Here is a 13,716-nt window from a genome sequence, read left to right on the forward strand (position 1 = left end):
GAATTGTAATTTGTCATAATTTTTTTATAATAAATATTTTTTTATCAAGTAACTACTTAATTTATACTAAGCAAATTGATTATTGAAATATTGGAATATATCTAAAATTATATGATTATATACTTATAAGTCTAAAAAATATTGATATGTTTGTTTCATCTCAACACTCATATTGGAGTGCTATGCCGAATAATCAAAGAGACGTCATTTCCTCCCACACGAAAATGTGTGAGCTGATTTTAAATATAATATTGTGATGAATAAAAAAAATCAGCTAGCAATAAGTCGAGGGAAACCTGGTCAGCTGATGCCTTTAAATAGTCAATAAATGCTTCTGGCTAACTTCTACGTAACTACCTTCAAAGTATCAGCTGACAATTTTTCCACCGAGATACAGCCAGCTGACGTATATATTTATCAATTGTTACATATAAGCTCTCATCTGGTAAATTTTTAACCGAGAGGATATCACTGAAAGTGAAGATTTTTTTCCCATGATCTAGCCATCAGCTGACGTACAATGCACTATGTTATAACCAGCTGACTTTTTTTTTTGGTTGAGGTATTGGGTTAGCTATAACTTGATAAACTTTTAGCCGAGAAGAAATGAGTGAATTTATTTTTTTTTCTTCAAGCGTGGGGGGTTACAACTGCTCATCCCCCCCGCCGAGCCTCAGCTGACATTCACGAGGCTCTATAGTTCGATTTTCTTATGCGTTTTACCAATTATCAATTGAGAGGAACTTGGTCATATAAATCTGTTACTGGCTCTCGGGCTATAAATATATCGATAATAAATAATTACATAACAGATAACCATGTCGGTATTCAAATTTGATGCTAATTAACTCCGCATGTCGAAAAAACAACTAGATAACAAATTAAAAAAACTGATAACTTTCCGTATACTAATAATGAACAAAATGCAAGATTTAGTAGTTTACTCGAATCTGTTTATATTTGAGAAGATATTAACCCGCAAAAATACAGTCCAAGGTTATAGGAAGAACGCCAACTGAAAACGAAATATTTATAGCTGATCTAAATCTCGATATGAAAATATACAAATTTACGTAGGCTGATGACGTTTAGAATTTGGGTTAGTCAAAAGTATTCTTAATGTTCTATTATTACGTGCAATTGGTTAAGGTCTGATAAAAATTCCTTTGGGGTGAAAATGGGGTGACGATGTCTAATGGCCTTCTGTACTTAAGTGTTTTACCTGATTCTTGAAGGTATCATCTTATGATTATGTCATTTTTTGCACCCGTCATCTAAAGCTGTAAAATATAATTATTTATTCTTTACTTTTTCGGAGTGATAAAAGCATTGGCCCATGGCAGTCCCTTCTCCTAACGTTCGTTAATGATGAAATGAATGACCGCGTTTTATCAAGAGACCAGACAAGTTCATAGTCCATGACGGCGGTACAGATGTTCATTTATTATGGTTAATTGGCCGTCAATTCCATAAACACCCTCCTAACTATTGTATGGGGCTCTAATAAAGTCAAGCAGAAAAATAAAAATTTGGTAATTTTAGAATTCAAAGTATTACTGAGCTTTTATGGACAGTTTTAGCAAATATTGCTGGACAATATTGGTATCGGTTTCTACGAAAAGTATATTAGGTTGGCCACTACGTAAGGGCAGTTTTACTATTAGAGGGTGTTTGACAAAAAATCACGAAATATCAAGTGGGGGAAGGAAGGTGCATAGTAAGATATCACGTGTATTTATTTTTTACCTGATTTTTTTTTTTAAAAAAATCAAACATTTGCAAGAATGTCAAAAATTTTACAATTTTTTCTTGTAACTAAAAATACACGTGATTTTTAGTGAAGGAGGGGGGTGGTATTTTTCAATATCATTTTTACAAAATTGTGTTTCAGGTTATTCCATTAATCATCACATATCTTTACTCACTAGGCTAAAATTTTTGGAGCCTGGTTTGAAATTTTTCGCAAATACCATGGTTCTGTTCTTATACCATCTAATTACTTTTAGTCTCAATTTTCCAAATTTTGTTCTAGTGATTTTTTACTTAAGTATGGTAAACGCTCTGGTCGTCCACAGTTAAAGATCTACATTGAACTATTTTCACCAAACGAATATCAATTTTGATGTCAACATTCAACAACTGCAATTGAAAAAATGCTGTCTGGATTGGTGATTTAAGTTATTCCATTGTCGACATCATTGTTCGCCCGTTGTCATTGGTTCTTGGTTGGAAATTTTTCCCAAATCCGAAATTGTCTCAATTTTCCAATTTTCGTTCTAATGATTTTTTTACTTAAGGATGATAAGCGCTCTGGTCGTCTAAGTTGAAGATGTTTAAAAAGGAATTGCCTACATTGAATTATTTTCACCAACCGACTGATCAATTTTGATGTCTTCATTCAACAACTAACAAAACTAAATAATGCAATTGAAAAAAGCTGCCTGGATTGGTGATTCAGGTTATACCATTTGGAACAAATTAGCTCCAATTTAGATTGAGTGTGTCATGACTTTTAATACATAAACAAAAAAAATTAAAAAAATATCGATGTCTAATAAAATCATCGTTGAATCACAAAGTATTGAATTTTGATCATATTTGCCTAATTACCGCAATCAAATCATATCAAGACAATAATAAAGGCGTTGTGTAAGCACAACTGTAAACTTGAACAAAGAAATTATATATGGGAAAGTTCTCCACCATTATTGATATCACAAATTTTTGGTCACTCTAATGAAATTATTGGAGTTTATAGATGATTCGCCAAATCCACCAAATAGTCCTCACCTTACACCATCAGATTGTTTTTAGTTGAATCTCAAATTATTGAATTTTAATCAAATTCGCCCAATTACCGCAATCAAATCATATCAAAACAGTAATAAAGGCGTTGTGTAAGCACAACCGTAAACTTGAACAAAGAAATTATTTATGGAAAAGCTCTCCACCATTATTGAGATCGTATAGTATATCTTGGGCCACTTCAATAAGATTATTGGAGTTTAGTTAGGAATTTTTTTCCAAATCCACTATGGTCCTGACCTTACACCATGTGATTACTTTTAGTTTCAATCTTCACAAAACTCCTTGAATTAAAAAAAAAATCAATAATAACGATCAGGGTCCAAATTGTACCTGACTTACTCTCATATAACTCCTTGATATCATGTGTGAAAAATCTGTGTTAACCATATGGATCTCGTGTAACATCTTCAAAATATCTGTCACTAGAATTAAAAACAGTGTCAGTTTTTTATTTTTGCTTCACTTTGCCGACCTTGACGTTCTATGCTCTTCGATTTAATATGTATGCGTTCCCGTACATTTGTTGTAGAGTCCGCGGTGCGTGCTGTGTCCACTGGCGCGCGTCATTGCAACGGGCGAAGGGTACATGGTACATTACATACTACATATATGCGGTCGTGGAAACAGAGCTGGTGAACTTGATCTAATTGAATTTAATTAGTTGGATGAAATCGATTAATAGAGAAAATATTAGTGATCGGGAAATATTAATTTAATAAAGGGTCTGCCATCTAATTTTTTCTTATTGGTAGCAATTTAGATTTTTTTGGCAGTCATTTAAAAGTTAGGCATCCATTTAAATGAAATAATTTTTCATTATTAGCTGAAAGAATTATACTTTCAAATAAAAAAAATAAATTTAATATTGAGAAAATATTCAGTAGTTTTTTATAGCATTTTCAAAAAAAAGTTATTTGACGGACCCTATATATTGTTAATCTGTTCTTTTACACGTTCGACGACAGTAAAAGTTTCAGCAAGGTACTGTAATTGCCTATGATTTTATTTTTAAATTGGTTTTGGTATCCGAAATGTGATTAAACACCGTTTATAAGTGTAGTCAGATTATGATATTTTAAAATTTATATAGGATGAATGCTATAGCATCCACGTGAAGTATTACGCTTCTATTTTACGCAATGTGCTTGCCCAAGCTAATTTATGACTACAGGAAAAAATAAGATACTACGAAAATGTCTAAAGAATCAGTTAGTCATTACCTGAACTGATGTAATAATTACAAAAACGTAAGGTTATGTAAAATTAAATTCCAAATAATCGCCTAAAATGTGATTGCTATAGCATTTATGCCATTCTGCATCACAGTCAGTCATTTCCTTGACGGGTGTAATAATTACAAAATCGTGAGGGAATATAAAATTAAATTCACTAAACTAAAATTTGAATGCTGTAGCATTCATGTCATTCTGCATCACATTCACGTCCACCAACGTGTTAATCAAGATAAACGCAAACAAATTTTATAAATCTTTAATGCTGCAGTCTTATTTATTAACTTCCCCAAGAATATGTTTGTTTTCGCTCAATATCCGATTTGCTCATTTTATTTTTTCTCAACGTTTCAAGTCATTCTGAATCGAATGAGATCAAATTTAAATAAAGTATGTGTTAGAGCCGATTTTTGACTTACCATCGACGTTTTTCCAAAAACGGTGGGACGGATTTCCGAAGAATAAGTTTGTTTTCGCCATAAAATCCGATTCGCCAATTTCATATTTTCTCGACATTTCAAGTTATTCTGAATCTAATGAGACCAAACTTAGAAAAATTATGCGTCAGTGTATGTGTATGTGAGTCATGTGATTTTTGACTTTCCGTCGACGTTTTTTTCAAAAACAGTGGGACGGATTTCAAACATTTTAAATCCTTGCGATGTGAAACTAATTGAGAATTCTTTGCAATTTTTTATTGTTTTGTAAGAAATTTGGATATACTATTTAGATGTAGAATATCTGAGCCGCACAGCTTGTTGAGCTCATCCCTTTTATTTATTGTAATATCATAATAAATAGTTATAAATGATCTTTCATTAGTTCTTCTTTTGAATTTTTTTGTGATACAGTCGGCTTAAAAAAGTCTATAATGTATTTTGAAGTATAGTTTTAAATTGTCTAGGATTTTTGGATCTGGATTGGATATCTGAATATCTGAATATCTGAATATCTGAATATAGGAATATATGAATATATGAATATATGAATATATGAATATCTGAATATCTGAATATCGGAATATCGGAATATCTGAGTATCTGAATATCTGAATATTAATTGTGAAGGAATATCGGAATATCCGGAATATCTGAATATCTGAATATCGGAATATCTGATTATTATTGTGTTATTGTAATCGCGCAATTAAATTCTGGCTCGTTTTTCCTATGTAAATTAAATTACAATCGATGCAGTTTATTTGAGTTTATTTTTTAAATTTTTAAGTCCATGATTTTTTGAATTATTTTTGTGTTGTAATTGCGTAATTAAATTCTTGCTCGTTTCTTCTATGTAAATTAAATTACAATCGATGCAGTTTATTTGATAGTTTATTTTTTAAATTTCTAAGTCCATGATTTTTTTAATTATTTTTGAGTTGTAATTGCTTAATTAAATTCTGGCTCGTTTCTCCTATGTAAATTAAATTACAATCTATGCAGTTTATTTGATAGAGCAAATTTCTAAGTCTAGGATTTTTGAATTATTTTTGTATTGATGTAATTGCTTAATTAAATTTTGGCTCGTTTTTCCTATGTAAATTAAATTACAATCGATGCAGTTTATTTGATAGAGCAAATTTCTAAGTCTAGGATGAACAAATTTTCTAGGTCGTTCGCTGTTAAAGGGGTTTTGGTTTTAGTAGGAATAGTGCTACACGTTGTACTGAAGTTGTTAACAAGACGTATTCCTGATTTCTAAAAATTATAAATAAAATTATAAAATATTTTCGTAGGAATGTACAGTTCTTAAGTTCTTTATAAATCTCGATAAGAAATAGCCTTTTGGGTGACGATTAGTCAAACCGGTTACAATTTTTTTTGTAATTGGTATAAAAACTGAAATGTGTTGAACAAATTCATTTAATTTATACATATACAGATATTATAAGTATGTTAGAAAGACATCAATTGAAAATCGTATTGATTATTAAGTATAAATTTTATTTTCGTAATAAACAGTTGAACTTTTACCCAAATAGCTGAATCCTATTTATTTTACATATTTATTTTATTGTATATAAAAAAAGATGTTTCATATCTATTTATATAAATTATCAACTTATCTAAAATATTATATTTAGATTTATTTTTTTTTGTATTTTTAAGTTGTGATTAAAATTATCCTGTTATTTTCTAATAAGATGACTAGAAAAAATCCAATTGGAATTTAATTCATATGAAACGATTTGTTTTTGAAGAATTTTTCTTTCAAGATTTTTAATTATTTTACTTAATGATAATTATTATTATATTAATTTTTATTGGTTCATATGATTATGTATACGTATCGGGAAGTTCATGCAACTTGCCTTAAGGCAAAATGCAACTTATAGCTAGTTAAAATTATTAATGTTTGTATAATAAATAACCTCCAAAGCTTCAAAGCTAAAAATTTGTGTCTCTCGTACAAATGTTATAATTAAACTTTCCCCATATCCTTTAATCTTCTTGTTCACGAGGAATTACTCTGCTGATTAACATGCTAAATTTACACCGTTTTTTTTTCTTCGTCTATGTCCACTGTCCGCCTAGCCTCGGCCTAGCAGTTCCCCACTAACACCGGCGTCAACCGTTCGCTTCGGCTCTTCCCTAGTTCGACGAGTGAGCCTCGTAGTCCGGCCTGAAAAATATATGTACATCGGACCTCTGCTCGGCCGCATCATGTTCAGTACTAGAACTCCGGCCAGTTTGAATGACACTAGTACAAAAACGTGTTCGAACGCAGTCGGTTGCAAACTAACAACAATTGCGTCGAAGTGATTATTAAAAGAATTATTAAAAGTAAAAAGATGATTATGTGTGTATATTAAATTTTTAAGTTGGTGTGTTGAAAAAAGTGTTTTATTTAAATACTGGGATCGAATTTAGTGCATACTTGTTTATGTTGTGATAACATGTCGGATTTACAGAGTAATATAAAAACTTAATCTATGGATATTGTAGAGAGTTGTAAAAATTTACATTCTTGGTAGTATGCTATATAGCATGGAACTACCATAAAGATTATATCCGTAATTTTTTTGTTAGATAAAACAAAATTAGCAGAGCAGAGATTAATAACATAAAAAAATCAACTTTATAATTTGATTACATTATAGTTTGTAAATGATTTTGGGATACATTTTCACTCTCAAAGACAAAACTATCTATTTCTGAATAATTTTATTTTACTAGATAATATGTCGGATTTATAGAGCATTTTAATTTTGTTGTATTATTTAGATTTGCAGATAATTATAAAAACTTATATATTTGGTAGTATGCAATATAGCATAAAACTACTATAAATATTTCATCCGTATTTTTTTAATTAAATTTATTTTGCAATCTGTTATATAAAGCAATGAACAGAGATTTGGGAAAAAAGGGATGAAATTATATTTTCATTATAATTCGTAGATGAATTGGTGCTACATTTTTACTTCTATTTTTACTTCCAAAGACGAAACTATCCATTTCTGAATAATTTTATTTTATTAGATAACATGTTGGATTTATAGAGCTATATAAACTTTATTTTCTGGTATTTTTTAAATTTATAGATTGTAAAAACTGTAATTCTTGGAAGTATGCAGTATAGCATAGAACTACTATAAAAAAGATACTATCCGTTTTTTTCTTTAATTTACCTAATTAGTTCTGAAATCTGTTTGATAAATGAATTTTGAACAGAGATTTGGGAAAAAGAGATTAAATTATATTTTGATTATAGTTTAAAAATGATTTGCTGATACATTTTTACATTCAATTGCTTCTAATGCAAAATTTGCATATATATACAAAGACAAAACTATCAATTTCTGAATTATTTTATTTTATTAGATAACATGTCGAATTCATAGAGCAATATAAACTTTATTTTTTAGTATTATTTGGATTTGTAGAAAGTTGTTAAAATTTATATTCTTGTTAGTATGCAATATAGCATAGAACTACTATAAAGATCCCATGCATATTTTTTAAAATTATTTTAATAATCAATGATAATAATTGATTTAATTTTATTAGGGATAACATTATAATTTGATTACTTTATAATTCTTTCGTGATACATTTTTACTTTCAATTGATTCTAATGCAAAATTTCCATAGATTTTCGAATAATTTTATTTTATTAGATAACATATTGGATTTTTAAAGCTTTACCAAAAACTTTATTTTTTGGTAATATTTAGATTTGTAAAATTACATTCTTGGTAGTATAAAAGAGAGCTACTACAGATTCTATCAGTATTTTTTTTAATTTAATTAATTCTGCATTCTCCTTAATAAAGCAATGAACACAGATTTTAGGAAAAAGGGATAAAATAATTTGATTATAATTTGTAAATGATTTGCTGATACTTTTTTACTTTCAATTGTTTCTAATGCATAATTTGCTAATATATTTGAAGTTAATTCTATCAATTTATAAATGATTTCATTTTATTAGATAATATGTCGGATTTATAGAGTAATTTAAAACTTAAATAATTGATATTATTCTGATCAGTCTGATCAAAGTTTAGTTTTATAAAAAAAATTATTTCAGTTCCAATTTTTACGCATTATTTAGGCATCATAACTTTACATTCTATGCTTATCTAACAAATTGATATGAATACATTAAATTAAATTATATATATATATATATATATATATATATGTATATATATATATATATATACATTTTCATACCATTCACATATATGCAATCAAATATTTCATAATAAACTATATTTAAGTCTTGGTAAAATTATCAACAAAAAAAACATTTCTAATTCAGATCAGTAAATCTTTTGCTGATATATTTTTATTTTATTGATTTTAAATAAAAAATGCAATTAGTCAACAAAAAAATGATTAAAAACTATGCACATATATGTGTATTTAAAATTTTTATAGTTTTTTTGACGTTGAAACATATTTGAAATAATTAGCAATCCATTCATCGAAATAAAAAAGAGTTAAAAGCAAAACAATTTTTATTAATCATACTTTTTGACACTTTGTATGCAATCATTCAGCAAACCAATTAGGACAAAAACTAACTAAATTTAAAACAAGTTTTGATAAGTAATTTATTTTTGCCTGGGAGGCATTATGTCCTCTCGTTTAGTTTTTGATGTAAATTTATAGTTCTGTTTATATTTCTCTTAAACGTTTGAAAATTATTATTAAGCTTTTGTTCATGTCCTTTTTGATTTGCTGGATGCTGACACATATCAAGGATCGAAACGTATGAATAATAAACTGTTTTTCTTTTAACTTTTTTTTGGCTAATAGACTGCTAATTATTTCAAATATATTTGCAATATAAATTATTTTACTTTATGAAAATTTAATAATATGATGCAATCTGAAAAGAAGTTTTGTATGTACTCGTACTTTATCGTACTTACAACGTACTTGTGTTATCCACATTTTTTTCCAATGCTCTACTGATAAATATGATTGAATTCACTTGTAAACTTGAAATGAAATGAAATATAATTTCATTACTTCTTCCTATAATAAAATATTTTAATTGCGTATAGAGCATAACTGATTCAAATCTAAATTCATTCAATTTTTTTAATTTGTCCAAAATTTAAGTATTCAAAAAGTACCAAACTTTAACAAGTGTTTATTCGAGTTATGAAACATTTTTTTCTTATATATATATATATATATATATATATATATATATATAATTATTAATGCATTTTATGGTATTTATAACCAGATTCCACTAAACAGCTGTGGAATGTTTTTTTTTCTTTCAATTAATCGTGCGGTTAAATGCCGTGATTCACATGTGGCCGCATAATCTATTGACACATTGATATCATTATACAATTTTCAAGGATATATGCGGAATAATGAATTGTAAACTTCATAATCGTCCGCATTTTTATCATGCTCAATTATATTTTGTTATCGAATTTAAAAAAATCATTTAGACTTTTAATTGACTGTTGAAAACGATGGTAAAAAATCGTATTTGGTAATAGAAAAATTATTTGTCTATGAAATAACTATAGCTTCATTGATAGCACTATTAAAATTTTTTTGAGATTAATATATTTTTAAAAATTTATTTAAATAATCCCTGGTTTTGGTAATTATAATAATTATTTGTCTATGAAATAACTGCAGCTTCATTGATACCACTATTAAATATTTTAATATCAATATATTATGTTTAATTTATTTGATTAATCCCTGGTTATAATTTTTAGATATACATCTTACAAAATTTTATTCAATATGTATCAGGTATAAATAAGATCAATGGAAAAATTATATATCCTCATTTTTACATTTCTCTACAAATTTAAATCATACCAAAAGTTTTTAGTTTTTATAATACTCTACAAATCCGACATATTATCTAATAAAATAAAATTAAAATTTATAAATCGATAGTTTTGACTTCGGATATATATATACAAATTATTTAGGATTAACTTGCAAGCTTTTTAGTTAATTTCATGAAATTCTTACGACTTGGGATAATTTATTGATTATGTTGATTGAGAATATAAAGAAGATTTTGATATTATTTTTTAAAAACTTTAATAACGTTTGGTTTAATTTTGAAAAATAACGTCTTAGTTGTTTCTTACAAATGAAGGCTTTTTGGTTCCTAATTTTTAAGCACAGACTTGCTTTATTTTTTGAATACAGATTTATATTATACGTCGTTAAATTTGTAGATTAGTAATGAATTATATATTTATTTACACATATATTTATATACATACTTATGATGATAGTTTTGTCGACGTCGATACATATTTGTAATATTTTTGCAGCCCAGTCGTCGAATTAAAACAAGATTAAATAACAAAATTATCCAATAAACGTTTTGACACTTGATGTGTGTCATCATTCAGTAATCTAAAAAACATATTACATAAATACAAAGTTGATAATAAATATAAATATATAAAAAGGAGAAAATTATACATACCAAACCAGGAAAAAACAACAGAAAAAATTAATTATGATGTAAAATCGATTGAACACTAAATTTATGTAAAATAATAATATACAAACGAGAAATTGAAGGATCACATATTGCCCTCCTATATTTAATGTTATTAATAGCGTTGCATTATGGACACTGATCAAGGTTACAAAGCTGATACATATTTATATATGCTGATACATATTTATATATCCCATTTTAAATCTGGTTTTATGATAACATTTTCTTGATCATTATGTTATTTTATTATTTTCATAATATCTCTATAATTCTATATATTCCTAAATTAAATTCATTTTTTCGAACTGTATTTAAGATCTTTTTAAAAGGACTGATCGGATCTTCTATTAACAGGAAATTTCCTATTCTAACAAGATTAATCAAATGTGTGAACTACCTCAAAAAATCAACTATGAATAAAATGTGATATACTAAAACAATTGACTTAATTGTGTTGGATTTACTTATAAAATTAGTGAACATTTTAAAATACTTGATTTTTTTAAAATAATCTGTGGATGATTAATGTATATTTTATTAAGTGATATGTGGAGATGACAGCCATGTCTTCCCTAAGTTCACTTTTTCGAAGACGAAAATTATCCACTACGGTAAGATGAACAATTATTTAGTAAAATATTTTGATAATTGTTTTTTTATTTGCATCATTGCTTTAATTTTTACACTAAAATTTGTACTAGTTGTTTTAACTTTGAAGAGAAACAAAGGTGGTATTTGTTTTTTATGGGAATTCTTGTTGAAAAATGATATCAGCCTATCGAATTTTTCAAAATGTATTTTATGCAATTATTTATATTTATCGAAAATCCTATCCTCAATAGATTATTAATGCAAGTACTTACTTTAAAGAACTATCCAACTTAGTTTCATAATTATTTTTCAAAGATATCTCTTAAAGTTTCTTTAAAAATAGTATTTGTTTCAATTAGCTAAGATACATTGTATGTTACATTGAAAAATTACGGAGTAGATCTACTACTTTTTACAACATAATTTGTGATAATTGCAAAGTAAACATATTTTTTGTAATTTAATGGTGCACGTGCTTGTTATTAGATAGTTTTTAAGTTTGTTCTGAAATTCCAATAGTCTAATCTTGATGTAATAAAATAATTTAGAATACAAGTAGTAGGCGTTGGGGAAATAATTATTTTCATGTGAACAAATAGCTTTTAATATTTGTTTATTTTTTGTATCAGTTTACTCGGTTGTACGATTTTCTTGTATCAAAGTACATCTCCACCAGTGATTTAATATAATTTTATATTCGTGGAAAACTTAGAAAAAATAGATTCTAATATATAAAATTTAATAGTAGTTTTCATTAATCCAAACGTATGATCTTGGTAAATTTTCCCTATCAGAATTATTGGCACTTACTATTAAATTTTATATATTAGAATCTATTTTCTTGTTGCCCTTCAGAATCACATTGTGTGAATTTAAAACATGCATTTACATACTAAGGTTTCACATTTTAATTAACTTATGTGAAACGACATGGTTTTCTCGTGCACTTGAAAAACTACGTCTTTTTTAAAAAAATCAATGCATTTAAATTTAATATGATTAGAAGAGATTTTACGACTCTATTACTGTAACTAGACAGGGAATACAAAATATTTTTTGAAATATATGTTAAACCATAATTAATGATAATTGAGAATTTTATATTACTCTAATACTAAAGACCATTTATTTAAACGTTTTCCAGTATTTTTAAAAGTTAAAATATTGCCTTTCATAATTTTCTTTAATAATTGACTAGTAGTTTACTTCTGACTGGTAGAGAAACCTAATAAAAACGTATTTATGAATGACTACAGCATAATTTATGTTCAATACGATGTTTTGTTGGATATCTTGTTTACATCTCATGTTGTGATAGATGTATTAAAACAATATTATCAATAAAATAACATACGTAATAAAAATTACATACACGAGGTCGACGCGTCGTATTTGCAGCAACAATGGCTTTGCGAATAGGTGATAGAATTCAAACTGCGGGATAATTAATAATTATTTATTTATATTAATTATTTCATTACATAACCTTCACAGCATCCCTAGAAGGAGGTGAAAATATAATTATAAAAGTCGTAGTATTAGGTTGTCAAATATCTCCCTTCCGCTTTTTTGCTCTTGGTTTATAATACAAAAAGGCGGAAGGGAGATATTTGACAACCTATTATAAAATAGTATCAATAAGTAACACTAAAATTAAATTACCAGAAGCAAAATTTACCAGAATATCCTTTATTAATTTAGATTTTTTTAATGTTTTTTTTGGACTTATAAGCAAGCGAATTAATTAGCCAAGGTGATAGAGTTATTCTCAAACTGCATGATTATTTATTCATTTTTTAATTATATTAATTATTTTGTTACATATCCCTCAGAGTATCTCTACAAGGACTTCAAAATATATTATAAAAGTCGTAGTATAAAATAGTATCAATAAGTAACACTAAAATTAAATTAATACAAAGAATACGTAAATGAAGATAAGTAAAATTTACCAGAATATCATTATCTTTATTAATTTAGATTTTTTTAAATGTTTTTTTGGACTTATAAGCAAGTACATTAGCCAATTAATTAGCCAAGGTGATAGAGTTATTCTCAAACTGCAGGATTATTTTTTCATTTTTTAATTATATTAATTATTTTGTCAGAATATCCCTACAAGGACTTCAAA

The 13,716-nt window shown here is 27.0% G+C and overlaps 1 protein-coding gene across 1 annotated transcript in view; it reads left to right on the plus strand.

The window, feature by feature from the left end:
• Positions 1–818: 818 nt before the first annotated feature.
• Positions 819–13,716, plus strand: part of LOC113373371 (cytochrome P450 4g15-like) — a 32,572-nt gene continuing 19,674 nt past the window's right edge. Inside the window, exon 1 of the mRNA XM_026613675.1 lies at positions 819–824. Coding sequence (XP_026469460.1) covers positions 819–824 — 6 coding nt within the window. The remainder of the gene's footprint in view (positions 825–13,716) is intronic.

This window comes from Ctenocephalides felis, unplaced genomic scaffold (genome assembly GCF_003426905.1).
Source record: "Ctenocephalides felis isolate EL2017-DRISC unplaced genomic scaffold, ASM342690v1 CF-g0.4_SCAFFOLD_01604, whole genome shotgun sequence".
NCBI lineage: Eukaryota > Metazoa > Arthropoda > Insecta > Siphonaptera > Pulicidae > Ctenocephalides > Ctenocephalides felis.